General features: G+C 36.3%; 1 protein-coding gene across 2 annotated transcripts in view; it reads right to left on the reverse strand.

The window, feature by feature from the left end:
• THADA (THADA armadillo repeat containing) overlaps positions 1-14,472 on the reverse strand; it is a 293,480-nt gene that overhangs the window by 244,010 nt on the left and 34,998 nt on the right. Inside the window, exons 17-21 of one of the 2 annotated variants that reach the window (XM_028140017.2) lie at positions 13,201-13,336; positions 12,560-12,696; positions 8,897-9,055; positions 7,311-7,468; positions 569-678 (exon numbers count right to left, since the gene is read on the reverse strand). In XM_028140017.2, coding sequence (XP_027995818.2) covers positions 569-678; positions 7,311-7,468; positions 8,897-9,055; positions 12,560-12,696; positions 13,201-13,336 — 700 coding nt within the window. Of the gene's footprint in view, positions 1-568; positions 679-7,310; positions 7,469-8,896; positions 9,056-12,559; positions 12,697-13,196; positions 13,337-14,472 lie in introns of those variants that run through there. The other variant, XM_054728194.1, reaches the window with a different exon arrangement.

A 14,472-nucleotide genomic window follows, 5' to 3' on the forward strand; every position in this document is an offset into this window, starting at 1 on the left:
TAGTATATGAATGAATAAAATTATCAGCACCTATAATGTGGAAAAAAAAAAAGCTAAATATATGAAATCTACCTAAGTATTTTTCCAAATAAGAGGGAAAAATCTTTTACACTTTTTGGTCTATTACTGTTCTTTAAAATTTTTCCTATAAGATAAAACTACCAAAAAAAAAAAGAAAAGAAAGAAAGAAAGAAAGAAGCACCCATAAAATCCTTTCTCTGTCTGTAATACACAAAAATCCAAAGAACTGGAGGGCTTATTTTATTCCACATACCAAGCAGTATTCAAACAGACAAAACAGTCATTTCATTTAAAGAAAAGAAATGGTAACTTCAAAGCTTTTTTTAGCAAAATCTTTGAGTTTGCTTCAAATCACCTTTCAATGAGAGAACAACCCGGTTTGGACATTTCACTAAATCATCTGCAGTAAATCATACAATGAAACCTAAGAAAACAATTTCTTCCAACAGTTTAAACATCAAAAGCCACAACTACATTCTACTTCAAGCACATGGTTGGGACATTTAGTCTTTTTAAAATGTACACAAAAGGATTTGTTTTGTTTTACCTGTTTAGTATTTCAGTGAGTTTCACAAAGCCCGTATAAGCCAGTTCAAATGCTCCTCTGTGCCTGGACTGTAAAAGGTGTTGTTTAAAGTGTTCTCCTATTTCTTTTACCTTTTAAACAAAATTTAAAAATAAATAAGTGTTCAGTTTATGCTTACATTTACAGGTATTTTATGTCAGTAATATCATTTAGAACTCAGAGCTAAATAGATGTCCATCCATAACACTTACTGTGTGACAGGTAGTATTTTAAGCATTTTTATATAAGTTAATCTTCATAATAATCCATGAAATAAGCACTATTACCTCTATTTTACAATGGAGAAAATGAGGCCCAGAAAGGCCAAGTAACTTATTCAAGGTCACACAGCATGGAAGTATAGATCCAGTACATAAACCTTGGCAGTCTGGCTCCAGAGTTGGCAATCTTGAACTGCTATATTAGAACTGCCTCCCTATGCCAGCCTCACAAATCTGACAGTGTTTTTTGTTAGCACATATCACTAAACACCAACAGCCAATCACACAAGGTGACAATCCTCACACACCTACTGTGGTTAGAATACACATAATGAAATTTACCATTTTAACCATCTGTAAGGATACAGTTCAGTGGCATTTAGCATATTCACATTGTTGTGCAATCACCACCACCATCCATTTTACAGAACATTTTCATCATCCCAAAATGAGACTCCAACCCATTAAACAACTCCCAATAAATACCTTTTAGAGATACACAAATGTGAATGGCCAGATTTAGTGCAAAGGACTGAAAATTGACAGGCATCACTGAGTCAGAACCATGGAATTTTCCAAAAGGCTACTCACAGCTTTCCTATATGTTGCCCCTCTGCATGCAAGGTTAGACAAATAACATTTGTTTTAAAGAAGACATGACTAACAATTAGTTGTTGATGAGGTTTTGTACTGTTAAACTGGTTGGACTGGCTGTATTTTTATTAACATTTGGTGGGTATTGGCTTCAGAAAAACCAGATTTTAAATAAAACTTCAGCACCCCGCCGAATGCTTAGCAGATTAGTGCAAGGGGAGATAAGGCAGAACAAACCAAGATGTCTGTCCTCATAGTGCTTCAGTTCAGAGGAAACCAATATGGTGGGGGGTGCCCCCTGGAAGCTCATTTCATTTCATTTCATTTCATTTCATTTCATTTCATTAGAAATGAAATATTCTTCTGTACTGGGATAGATTATTAGAAGAAGCTTCATATCCAGACGTCAGATAGGATATACTTGAGTGGACCACAAAGGAAGAGGATAACTAACATGGGAAGAAAATGGGTGGCTAGACTGAATGAATAAACACTTATTAAGTACCTGCTCCCAGCCAGACACTTGACTGGATCTTTTTACATGACTGAATACAGAATACATCTGACAGGGTTAGCAAACCTGGCTGAATGGCCTTAAAGTTTTATGCCAGAAAACAGTGAAAGGTAGGGATGTGTGCCCCATTACCAAGTGCAGAAAGGCAGTGTGGGCCTAAGAACAGCTGCCCAGGCTCACCCACTTCCACTGGATAATGAGACTACAGGGAACACAGCTGGTGCAAATGACTTAAAAAGTAATGACAACAGTCAGAATAGGAAACAGAATCTTTAAATTTAATTTTAAAAATGAAAAAAATCCTCTGAAAACTTTCTATTAGATGCCACTAAGGTCTTATTTACAGTTCATAAAAAGCTTTCTTTTAATGTAGATGATGTCTTCACAACATATTTTAATAAATAACATGGATATCAAGATTTTTGAAAGGGAATTAAGGTAAAAATACAAAAAAGGCCCTGCTTTCTATTCTTAAAATTCAATTCTAGTCATTGTCTTTTTAAGTTTAGCAGCTCCTGCTTTCTAACTTTTCATAAAGCCTACTCCTATAGGCATATTAATATGCTTTATGGATTTATAAGGTGTGAAATTCCACAGGAAAGTACTGCTACATGTCAGGATTCTAGGCATCTACAATTCACCAGTGGTCTACTTAGGGGAGCTAACTGCTCATCTAGAGCATAAAACTCACAAAGGACAAGTGTAAATATATTTTTTATTTGTCCTTTATATACGCCAGTAGACAGAAATACAGAAGAAAGATCAAGGCTAATTCCACTCATTATAAATTAGATAAACCCAAGAGGATTTAAACATACATGGAACGTTTTATGAAAACACTGTACAGTGCTTAAGACCTGAGACTCTGAAGCCAAGAGGGCTGAGTTCAGGATCCCTACTTGGCCTCCTTACTAAGGCAACTAATTAAGTAACAGTTCCCTGGTCTGTGAAACAGGGAAAACACTAGAACCTACTTCACAGGATTATTCTGAGAGAAAAAGGAGATTATACATATGGCATTTAGCAGAGTATCTGGCACAGAATAGCAAACAATAAATGACCATTTTTGTTTTTATTTTGTATCATCAAAGTGTAATGCTTAATTCTAAACCTTAATTTAAAGTCTGACTTTAAGCCCTAGCTGTTCTGGCATAGTAGATAGAGCATCAGCCTGAGGACTGAAAGGTGCCGGGTTTGATTCAGGTCAAGGGCATGTACCTCAGTTGCAGGCTCCTCCCCAACCCGGGCCCTGGTTGGGGCGCATGAAGGAAGCAACCAATCGATATGTTTCTCTCACATGGGTATTTCTCTCTGTCTTTTCTTCTCTCTTCCACTCTCTCTAAAAATCAATGGAAAAATATCCTCGAGTGAGGAGTAACAATAAATAAATAAAAATCAATAAATAAATAAATAAAGTCTGACTTTAAGTCACAGCCACTTCTTATAACCTTAGAAATATTAATAGGAGTTTCTAATTCCACTTTTGTTAAATGGTACAGTTTATAAAAGTTTACACTATAGTAAGATAATTAATATTTTAAATGGTACTTTTTTCTACTATAGTGATTTATTACTAATATTTGGGATTTCTTCAATGCCTAAATATTGTTCTCTTACATAATAACAACAAAGATAATAGTTTTCTGTTATTCAAACATCTTCTTACTAGAATGTTTGTTCTTTGATTTATAGCAAACTCTTAACTATGTGCCATTTTAACTGCTGTCCTTTAGACTGACTTTCTTCAATCCCCTGTTATATTTCTAAGCTCTTGAGGTTAGAGAACCACATATTATATTTCTTTATGTTCCCACAGTACCCTTGTAGTAAGACAGTCAATAAAGAGGTGACTAAATGTTGTGCTTAACTTCATTTCACAGCTTAAAAATGTGAACCTGCATTCAGTACAATTCAAGGGATACTTTTTCATAATTTCTTTTTAAAAAATCTGGGCAAAGAAAATACAAAAGGCAATTTCTTAACTTATGAATGCTAATAAACACTTCCCGTTTTGAGGTCCATTACAGAAAACCTAAAACAGTAACAAAAGACCTGAGGGAGTGTATAAACCCACTTAGCCATGTACATCATGAAAATTACAAAAGATTCTAAAATAGGAGTTTAAAAAGGACCTAATTTCTAATAGTTGATCATTATTTCTATTCATGTGATTTCTGTGGTAATCATTACTACCAAGGGGAAGGCAGCCAGAGAAATCTATCCAAAAGCTTCTTTTTAGGAATATTAGGGGAAATATGTGTATATGAATTAATACTCTGGATAGAGGAAGTTGTTTTTAAAAAAATCAGTAGGAACTGGGTATCTGATACCCCCTGGAAAGAGGACCAACAAAATGTATCAAGCAAAAACTCCACATCAGCAAAACATCCAGCTTGAAACCTAGACACACACCAGTCAGGAAGTTGCGAGATAAGGTTGCACGTACCGCTCATTCTTGAAGGGTCTCGGCTTACATCCCTCAAAGCTGGTTTTATCTCTGCCTCTTGTACAGGGACATTATGAAAGAACCTTTCATTATGTGATTACCTCGCAGGAGGAAAGTCAGACTGCCTCTGAATGAACACATTTTCCTCTTGGTGAAGCTGCAGAGGACACACTGCTTCCCAAGTGACTTAGGGAAATGAATCCATTTGCTAAAAAGTTCAGTAGCAAGTTGCCTTACTATCCTGTTGCTTGCAAAAATTTGGTTGGGTATGGGAAGTGGGAAAATTAAATTTAAAGAAAAATTAAATGAGCAGGTCAGAACAAAAGCAGCACTGTGCCGTGTCAGAACACAGGCTGGAAAGGAGAAGAATTGGGTTCCTGTCCCAGAGCTGCCACAAACCAGCTTTGTGATCTTAGGCAAACCAGGTAGCATCCAAGGGCTTCAGTTTCCCCTTGTACAAGGGAGCTGGATAATATCATCTCTGTGATCCTTCCAGCTCTAACAGTTTGTGAACACAGCACTGAATATTCAGAATTACAATGAGCTCCAGTTCTTGTACAGCAACAAAAATCTCCACATTGTAATCTCACTACCTGCTGGCCTATCATAAACCACACTCACATACGTGGTATTTAAGGGGTCCCCCCTTTAACAAAGGGCCATAAAGATGGCCATAAAGGAACTGGGCTATAAAGGAAATCCTCTGTCAACTACATTCAAGACATCAAATAACAACAGAATTACACTAGTTTTTCAAGAGTGAAGGGTAAGTGGAGAGTAGAGAAGCAAAGGCTGAACATCAGTATTTTAGGATGTAAGGAACTGCCTCCTTCATCCACTGAGAGAAAAGCAGATCACAGCTATTAGTGGTCTCGGGAATAAGAAATCCAAACTCTACATTACCTCCCCCCCCCCCCCCCCCCACAAAGGGTAGCATTCTGCCTACTAGCCACTTCACTGCCTCTGCTCTGCGGGTCTGTTCTGGTCACCCTCAGCGAAAGTGTTGACTTTTAAATTCTTAGTTTTGGCACTAAGTGCACAGAAGATCTAGTGTTGCCAGGGCAACTATGCCCTTGAAAGGAAGGTGGACCTTAGGCATGGCCCAGCCGCTCCAATATAAATTACATTCTTCTCAGTCATTTATATTTTTTAATTCACAAGCGTTTTAAGTACACGGGAGTATTTTTAATTTAAAGGAATTTCATAGAACAAATTTTATGTTTAAAAGCGGGACTCCTCCAGTAATATGAATAAAACTAATTTCTTGAAGACTTTGGGTTTTCATTGACTAAATATGCCCCTAAACTGAGGCATTTCTTTCAAGTCAGCATGACCAAGAATGAAGTTTTCCACAGAAGGCAGGGTTTCAATGCCAGAACAGTGCTATCATGGACATTCTTGATCATTCATCCAGTTAATTCTTCTCAAATCTATATAAGTGAGGCCACCACATAAACAGCGACATAGGAAAATGACTAAACCTCATTAGACTAGAAACTAATATTTTACCGAAAAACAGGATGCAATTTTTTTTTTTCATGAAAACAGTCATTAGAGGAGTTCTTTGGTTTATAAGAGCCTCTTTGTTATTATTGCTGCTGTTCTTTTACACACATCTCTTTTATTGTATATTAACCCCCAATATTAACATGGTTATCCCACGTAAATTAAATTCATAAGATTTGGGTGCTACATAAAAGATGTCAAGGCAAAATAATTTTCAAAGGAAGCTTTCAGGTCTTTCTCAGTTACAGTAAAAGTAAAACATGTTTCCCTTGTTGTTTTTTGTAAACACTATGCAACAAACCCAAAAAACTAGATGTTCTAACTAGTCCTTGAAAAGTTGAGACTCTAGCATATGCTTACTGTTTAGTGAGATGGGGACCATCAGTGAAGTAATCATTAATCATAGCTGGGTTCCTCAGCAAATACATTGGCATTGGCACTACAGCCAATCACCAGCAATGACTGCAAGTAACACTAAGACACTAACACCTATTTGATTTGGAAGAGAATAAGGAACATAATGATGCTGGCAGTGTACTGTTCCCTCTGCCATTCTCCATCTCAGGGCCTTGCAACATCATCACAAGCCCAGCCGCTAACCAGATGCAAACACATGAGCCTAAGAGAGTGTGAGAATAAAAATATTAGCATTATTTCCATGGAACTAGTCACATGGTTATTATAGAAATAATCAGCATTAGCACACTACAAGGTTTGTTTTGTTCTCAAATGTTGTAACACCCTAAGGGCAAAATTATCTTTATTTGAAAAAGGTTAAAAATGAAAGTACATGTTGCGTATCTTTGCTAGAAAATGGTGGAAAATGGATTTGTTGAAACCACATGGAGAGGAAGAGGGAATCAATTAAAAAACAGAAATCTAATAAATCTAAAGTATTTCCAAGTGAAATGCTTATGGTAAGCAAATTTCTTGTAAACATTGTACTCAAGTCACTTGAACAGTCCTAGATGGTGAACTAACTTTGTGGTCTTAAAATAAAAGTCAGCCAACAAGCCAAAGTGACTACAAATCTATTCAATGGAGTGGGAGACAAGAGATCCATAATCAACCAATGTATTACTATTTTTTCTTTGCAAAATTTAAGAGGTTTGTGGAGTTTTTACTAAATAGACAATTTCATTTAAATTTAAATTTGTATGTGTTAAATAAAATTAAAATAATAATATTGAAGCTAATAGGTGAAAAATCTATAGTTATTTATATAACTTTAGAAAAATAAAAATGTTTGTAAAAATTACGTAGTTTTGAAATGTATCACAAGGTCTAATTCTTAAACTACCATAAACTTTCTTCAGTTGATATCTGTGTGACTTTATTCAAGAAACATTCATAATTCCTTTTTTTAAGTTGAGTTATACATAAAAATTTGTGATCTGTGCTTTGACCAGAAATTATACCAGGTGAAATAAACATCTACCCTACCTGCTCCACCGTCAATAATCCATCAGGAGATTCTGGCACGGATTGCATGGGTAGAAGCTGGCACAGTGTGCCTAAAAGTAAAGCAACTTCCTTCATACTTCTCCAACAGCATACCAGCACCATCTGAGCGGTTACATCACATGTTTTTCCGTCTTTACCTAAAAAAAAAAAAAAAAAATCTATTGCAACACTTGATTGCTCACATCCAGGTTTCTTAGAACAAACTTATTCCTAATTCCCCACAAATAATCTGCTTAAACAAACCAATTTGTCATAAATTATATTTATTCAGGAAAAAATAACTAACATTTGTTGAGCATGTCCTATGAGTAGGAATTGTGTTAAGTATTTCTTTAGTATACCATTTTCAAAATAAATTAAAAAATACAATACAATATTGTTTCAAAACTTAAGTATAAACTTGGAAATTCATGAAATAAGTTCTGTCACTCAGTCATCTATAAAATATGACTATAACAATTATAGTTCATTACTTATTTTGGTGAGGGTGGTTGTTATATCAGTAAAAGAGTAGGATAGGGCTATTTAAATCAAAGGGAAATACAAATTCACTTTCAAAATACATTTAAATTCCATGGCAAATAAACTATAATTATCCTTACTCTCTTTTCCTAGTTTTAGAAATATTTTAGTACTCACATTAAAAAAAAGTCAAAGACAAATTATTAAATTTAAAAGGTAAGTAAACAAACAATATTTACAATGTTATCCCACTTGTGTTTTTAAAAGCCCACTAAACTAAGAGGATAAATGTACACATACATAAATACATAGAACATGTCTAAAAGGATATGTACTCAAAGGGAAGAAGTGGGATTAGGGATGAAGGAGGACTTTAATTTGTTTTAAATCATATTTACCTCTGTATTGTTTGAAATTAATATAATAAGCAAATATTTATGTTATTTTGTGTAATTAAGAAAAAATACAGAAAATTTTGTAAGACAATAGCCCCATCTAGTGGAGAATGCAGAAATGTGTAATAAATCACTAAGATAATATTGCTTCTGATTATTTTTTGTAGCATTATAGAAAATTATAAAATAACAACTTATGAGAAAATAAGCAGTAAGAACTATAATTCTGGAAGCTTGTTACAACAGAGCAGCTCACATTTTATTGAATAATAAGATTTGTTTCCTTTAAAAGGCTGCTTGACTATAAGGACTCACAACAGACAAGGAACCATAGTGGAAGAAGCCGATTGCTGCCCAAACCTGAATTCCCAGTGCTTCACTGCTCTTACATCACCTGGCTGTCAGGTGATATAAGAGCAGTGAAGGATTTCCGTCTTTACCTAAGGTAAAGACGGAAAAACCTTTAGCACTCAATGGCTCTCTGTTGTAGCAACTTATATATTGCTCTAAGGCACGCCATTTTCTGGTAAAAGTTTTATAAACTCATTCCCCAAATAAATCATTTATAAGCTAAAAAAAGACTTCATTTTCTAAAAATGTTCTGTACATATTTGTAGCCTCCAATTTACTATATAAAAAGAGAACTTTGTACATTTTTTTCTTTGAAACTTAAACATTGATTACAATACTGATTTTTATATAAGCTACCTTTGATTTCTGCAGAAGTATCAATATTTGGTACATTGGCATTCAAGTCCTCCAAGTCAAAGCTATCATGTTCTTTCAATATTTTGGCTTGATTGAAATAATCATTAGTATCTCGTGGCTGAATCTCATTCAGAATCATCTGTAATCGGCTTGCTGACTCTGAGGGAGAGAGAAGACAGTACCTAAAACCCCAGTTCAACACCACATGCTGATTTTCCTTGGAAGTATTTGCCCTAAAAAATATTGTAATTTTCAATACTTGATAATGAACTCTATTAGAAGGGACTCACAGGATGAATTATGTGAAATTTATTTATATAAGGTCTCAATGACACCGAGTGTACTTTTAATATGTTGTATAGAGGCATCAATTGGCTGCCTCCTGCACACCTCTACTGGGGATTGAGCCCACAACCAGGGCATGTGCTCTGACCAAGAATGGTTCATGACCTCCTGGTTCATAGGTCAAGGCTCAACCACTGAACCACACCGCTGGGCCTGAGTGTACTTTTGAAATATGGCAAATACAGTAAATAGGTTGAAAAAGCACACACACACACACACACACACACACACACACACACACACAAAACAAAAAAAAAAAACAGAAACTGTCCATAGGACAAAGGCTGCCATTCCATTCACATCGCTTTTCTTGGTATTGTCTAAGAATCTCAATATGGTGCTCAATCATATGAAAGAAAAGCAATAAACTTTTATAAATTTTATTTTTAAGAGACTGTTTTCCCTATCTACAACACAAGTTATCAAAGTTTAAAAGTAGGAAGTTTAAAAGACATAAGGAAACCCCACCACCAACAAAAACAATCTTTTATAGCGCAGGAATATCATAAAGGCTTCAGATTTGACTTTAAATGCATTATGTAAAATACTGCTTCCTAAGTATGATTTACAGTCCTAGTATTATATTAAACTTCATTTTTATTCCCTAAGCACTCACTGGATCAGGAAATGTAAGCTCGATGAATGCAAAACTTTGTTCACTGCTGAGTGGCCAGTGCCTGGAACAGAAATTAGCTCATGGCAGAGGTTCAGTAACATGAGCTGAAGGAATAAACTGATGACTAGGTAATAAAGAGTTAGCCCGGTCAGGGTTTTAAAGAAATAACAGGTAATCATCTGAAATCAAAGAGCAAATCAAAGAACAGGTATTTACTGTATACCTATTATATACACTTATACTTTAGATATTATGGGAAATACAAAGACCCAAACTACTATCATCATGATGATTCAACCAACATCTTATGTTCTCTTGTCGTTTCTGTGAGATTTTGCCAAAAACAAACTAATTTTGACAACCATGAAAAAGTAACAACTGGACCAAAAGAAACCATGAAAAGACTAAGAAAAAAGAGGGATTATTAGAGTAAAAATTTTAAGAACCCTGCTATTCAATTTTATTGGCTTTCTGGGGAGATTCATTTCAAGGAATTCAGAATGCATGGCAAATAACGTGTGTGGCAGGGGCGGGGGGGGAGGGGGGGGAGTGGAGAAAACCAGAGGGGAAAAAAACAGTCAAAATTAAGAAAAGATCAGTGCACCACAGACAAATTTTTGAGATCAACAGATATTTTTAAATGTTAATATCTATAATTTTAGCATACTTTCCAGGCCCTACCTACAATAGGTGACAAATACTCAAGATTTCTCATCCAGAATATACAGGGTGGGGCAAAGGTAGGTTTACACTTGTGGGTACACGAAACAGAGCTTATTCTTGTATTATTATTTATCCTTTTATTATCTTCCATACAAACTACTGTAAACCTACTTTTGCCTATCTCTATACTGGTACTTGCCTGATTCAAATATTAGTTATCCTATGGGGTGTTCTTTATTCCTATGTACTAAGTAGGAAAGTTAAGGCATCAAATTTCTGTATTTAGACTATCAGCTAAAATAAATAACTATGTCTTAGTGTCATGAACCATCACCAATTTTCCAACACATTTTCAGTAAAGAACAAAATCTAACATTTCCTATGCAAACACACACATCCAGGTTAAAGTATCAGCCCAAGGTATTACCTTGTATGCTGTGGTGTGTTTATGATATATTCAGTGTGTTTTTAATACAAGGCTCACAGTTGTACTCTAAAATGCATTCAAACTTAATATTTTAAGAGACCAAATGTAAATTCACTTCATGATTTTCTAGGTGTTAACAACCAGTCCCTTCTGACCCTTGTAGTACAGGAATATTATTATATACTAGAGGCCCGGTACACGAAATTCATGCACTTGCGGGGGGGGGGGGGGGAGGGTCCCTCAGCCTGGCCTGTACCTTCTCGCAGTCCAAGAACCCTTGGGAGCCCGCGGGGGGCGGGCCTAAGCCAGCTGATGGACATCCTTAGCACTGCTGTGGAGGCAGAAAAGGCTCCCGCCACCACCGCTGCACTCGCCAGCCATGAGCCCGGCTTCTGGCTGAGCGGCGCTCCCCCTGTGGGAGAGCACTGACCACCAGGGGGTAGCTCCTGCATTAAGCATCTGCCCCCTGGTGGTTAGTGCATGTCATAGCAACCGGTCATTCCACCATTCGGTCAATTTGCATATTAGCCCTTTATTATATAGGATAACCTAGGACATCCCAGGCACTGAGTTTAGTTTCCATTCTTTCAGGAATTATTAATTCATTGATTTATTCATTATAACAAATATTTATTGTGTACCTATTTCTACTAGGCAATATGCTAAACACAAGGGAAAAAACAGACAGATCCCTATTAAATTATAACAACTCCATGAAGAAGCACTCTATGGGAAGTAGAGAGTGGGAAGAGACAAGGCTGGCAAAGTTGCAGGAGCCAAACTATTACATGACCTGTCTTAAATCACTAAAGTATTTTAAATAAGAGGGCTAAGGTGGGGCAGGGCACAAGGGTCAAGTAAAGATTACATGTGACATGATGAATTATATGATTAGAAAAGATTACTTTCATTGTAGCAAAAAGGAGATAAGAGTAGATGTGGGGAAACCAGTTCAGAGGCCCCTAGTACAAACAGGGGAAGATAAAAGCCTGGAGTAACGTAAGAAGATGCAGATAAAAAGGAAAGAGATTTGAAAGATATTTAAGGGAACACTGAAAGAATGTAGAGACAGGCTAAATATAAACGCACAAGATGTCAAGCAGCCCTAGGCACCTAACTTGCATAAATAGACTTTTGGTAGGGCCATTTGCAAAGACACAGGGGTTGGGAGGGAAAAGACAGATGAAAGTTCATGATATCAATTGGGGGCATTTTGAGTATCTCTTTTTTTTTTTTTAAATTAAATGGTCTTTGCCAATTTCAGATTCCTAAAAAGTTGCCTTCTCTGATTGAATCCCATCAATTGCTACCTCTCTAATATATACTGCCCGCTCTCCCAGTCCCAGCAATTACCTAGTAGATTGTGCTCTGAAATGACAATAGAAAACCCAATTTATCCCAGGGGAGGAAGCGCCTTACTCATCAACTGGTTATCATTTATTTATTTAGGTTATTTTGTAACACTTAAAAATATTTGTAAAAAGGCAGAAATATCACTAATAATAGTTATTTTTCTCCCTTATTTACCATGTACAACTCTCCAAATAAATGATTAGGAAAAAAATTTAAAAGGGAAGAGAAACATGAATTTGAGCTTTCTTTGTTTGCTGACCTGAATCAGTGTCCATTGGGATGAGGCCTTCTGGGGATGAGCTCTGAATGATGGGAGCCACCACGGCAGAAAGCCTGTAGGACATCAGAAGAAGCTTCTGCACCACACGTCTCCACTCACTCACCAACTGCAGGCTGCTGCAACAAGGCGGTTAGGGAAATTTATACTAAAGCAAAAATCAGATTCTATAAATAGAAATTAATAGATAAAAGGAGTTGAAAGAATTTGGGTTTCAAAATTGTGCATTCTATGAAATATTTAAGAAATAAAAATGTGGCCCTAGCTGGTTTGGCTCACCGGATAGAGCATCAGCCTGTGGACTGAAGGGCCCCAGGTTCAATTCTAGTCAAGGGCACATGCCGGGGTTGCAGGTTTGATGCCCAGTAGGGGGTGTGCAGGAGGCAGCCGATCAATGATTCTCTCTCATCACTGATGTTTCTATCTCTCTCTCCCTCTCCCTTCCTCTATGAAATCAATAAAAATACACTTAAAAAAATTAAAATAAAAAACAAAAAAAATGTGTGTATATATGTACATTTTTAATTATCTGTAAGGCCATACATTCCTTTTCCAGGACATATTCCTACAAGAGTTTGAAGCCCAGAAATGAGTGTTCAGGAGAGAACTGTGAATACACTTACTTTAGAGGTAATTTCTGCAAAGCCCTTGTTATACAGTGAACTCGCCCATACATTGGAAATGAAGCTGCTGCCTGAAGCAGAGAATTTTCAGCCTGACATACTTCTTCCTCAAGATTTTCCAACAAGCATTTGATAACTAGAAAAATCAAACAAACAAAAAACACACAAAGTAACGCAAATTTAAAAAGACATATAAATTTGTGAATAGCAAAATAGTTCCCATGAAAACACCCAACTCAACTGATCTTTATAGGAGAGGTTTTGAATTTAAAAAAAGATCTTTCAGGGTAGCCACCCTGTTATCCATTTCTAATTATGGTAGAACCGAGTGTCTTTCCCTGATTTCCTGGATCCATTTACAGCATTCACTCTGAATCATTCCTCTTAGAATCCTCTACCTGGGGTATTAGACCCTAGGCCCGCCCAGGTGCCATGTGCTATTTGGACAGCAGATTTTTAAAATATAATAATAGCTTTATTGTGATATAAATCATATATCATATATACATTTAAAGTGTACAAATCAGTGTTTTTTAGTTTATTCACAGATATGAAAAACCATCACCACAATCAATTTTATAACGTTTTCATCCTTCCCCATCAAAAACCCCTCACCCATTACCAGTCACTCCCCTCCCTGCACCTCTCATCTTCCCCAGCCCTAGGCAACCAAGGATCTATTTTCTGTCTCTTTAGATTTGCCTATTCTGGACATATCATATAAATGGAATCATACAATATGTGACTTCTTTCACTTAGCATAATGTTTTCAAAGTTCATCCATGTATCAAGATTTCATTTTCTTACAAATGAATAATAAATAGTCCATTGCATGGATATACCACATTTTGTTTATCCTTTTATCAATTTGTAAACATTTGGGTTGTTTTCACTTTTAAGCTATTATGAATAGTGCTGCTATGAACATTGTGTGTATGAGTTTTTGTTTAGACATAGTTTTCATTTCTCTTAAGTATGCATCCATTATGAACTGAATGTTTGTATCCCCCCCCAACCAAAAAAAATTTCATGTTGAAGCCCTACCCCACAACGTGGTGGTATTTGGAAGTGGGCCTTTAGGAAGTAATTAGATTTCGATGAGGTGATGAGGGTGGGGCCTCCCTGGTAGGATCAGTGTCCTTTTAAGAAAAGGAAGAAAACCTGCTCTCTCCCCTCCGTGTGGGCACAAAGCAAGAAGGCTCCTATCTGCAAGCCACGAAGAAGGTACCCACCAGGAATGGAAGCTTCCAGCACCTTAATCTTGATATTCCC

Source organism: Eptesicus fuscus, chromosome 16 (genome assembly GCF_027574615.1).
Source record: "Eptesicus fuscus isolate TK198812 chromosome 16, DD_ASM_mEF_20220401, whole genome shotgun sequence".
NCBI lineage: Eukaryota > Metazoa > Chordata > Mammalia > Chiroptera > Vespertilionidae > Eptesicus > Eptesicus fuscus.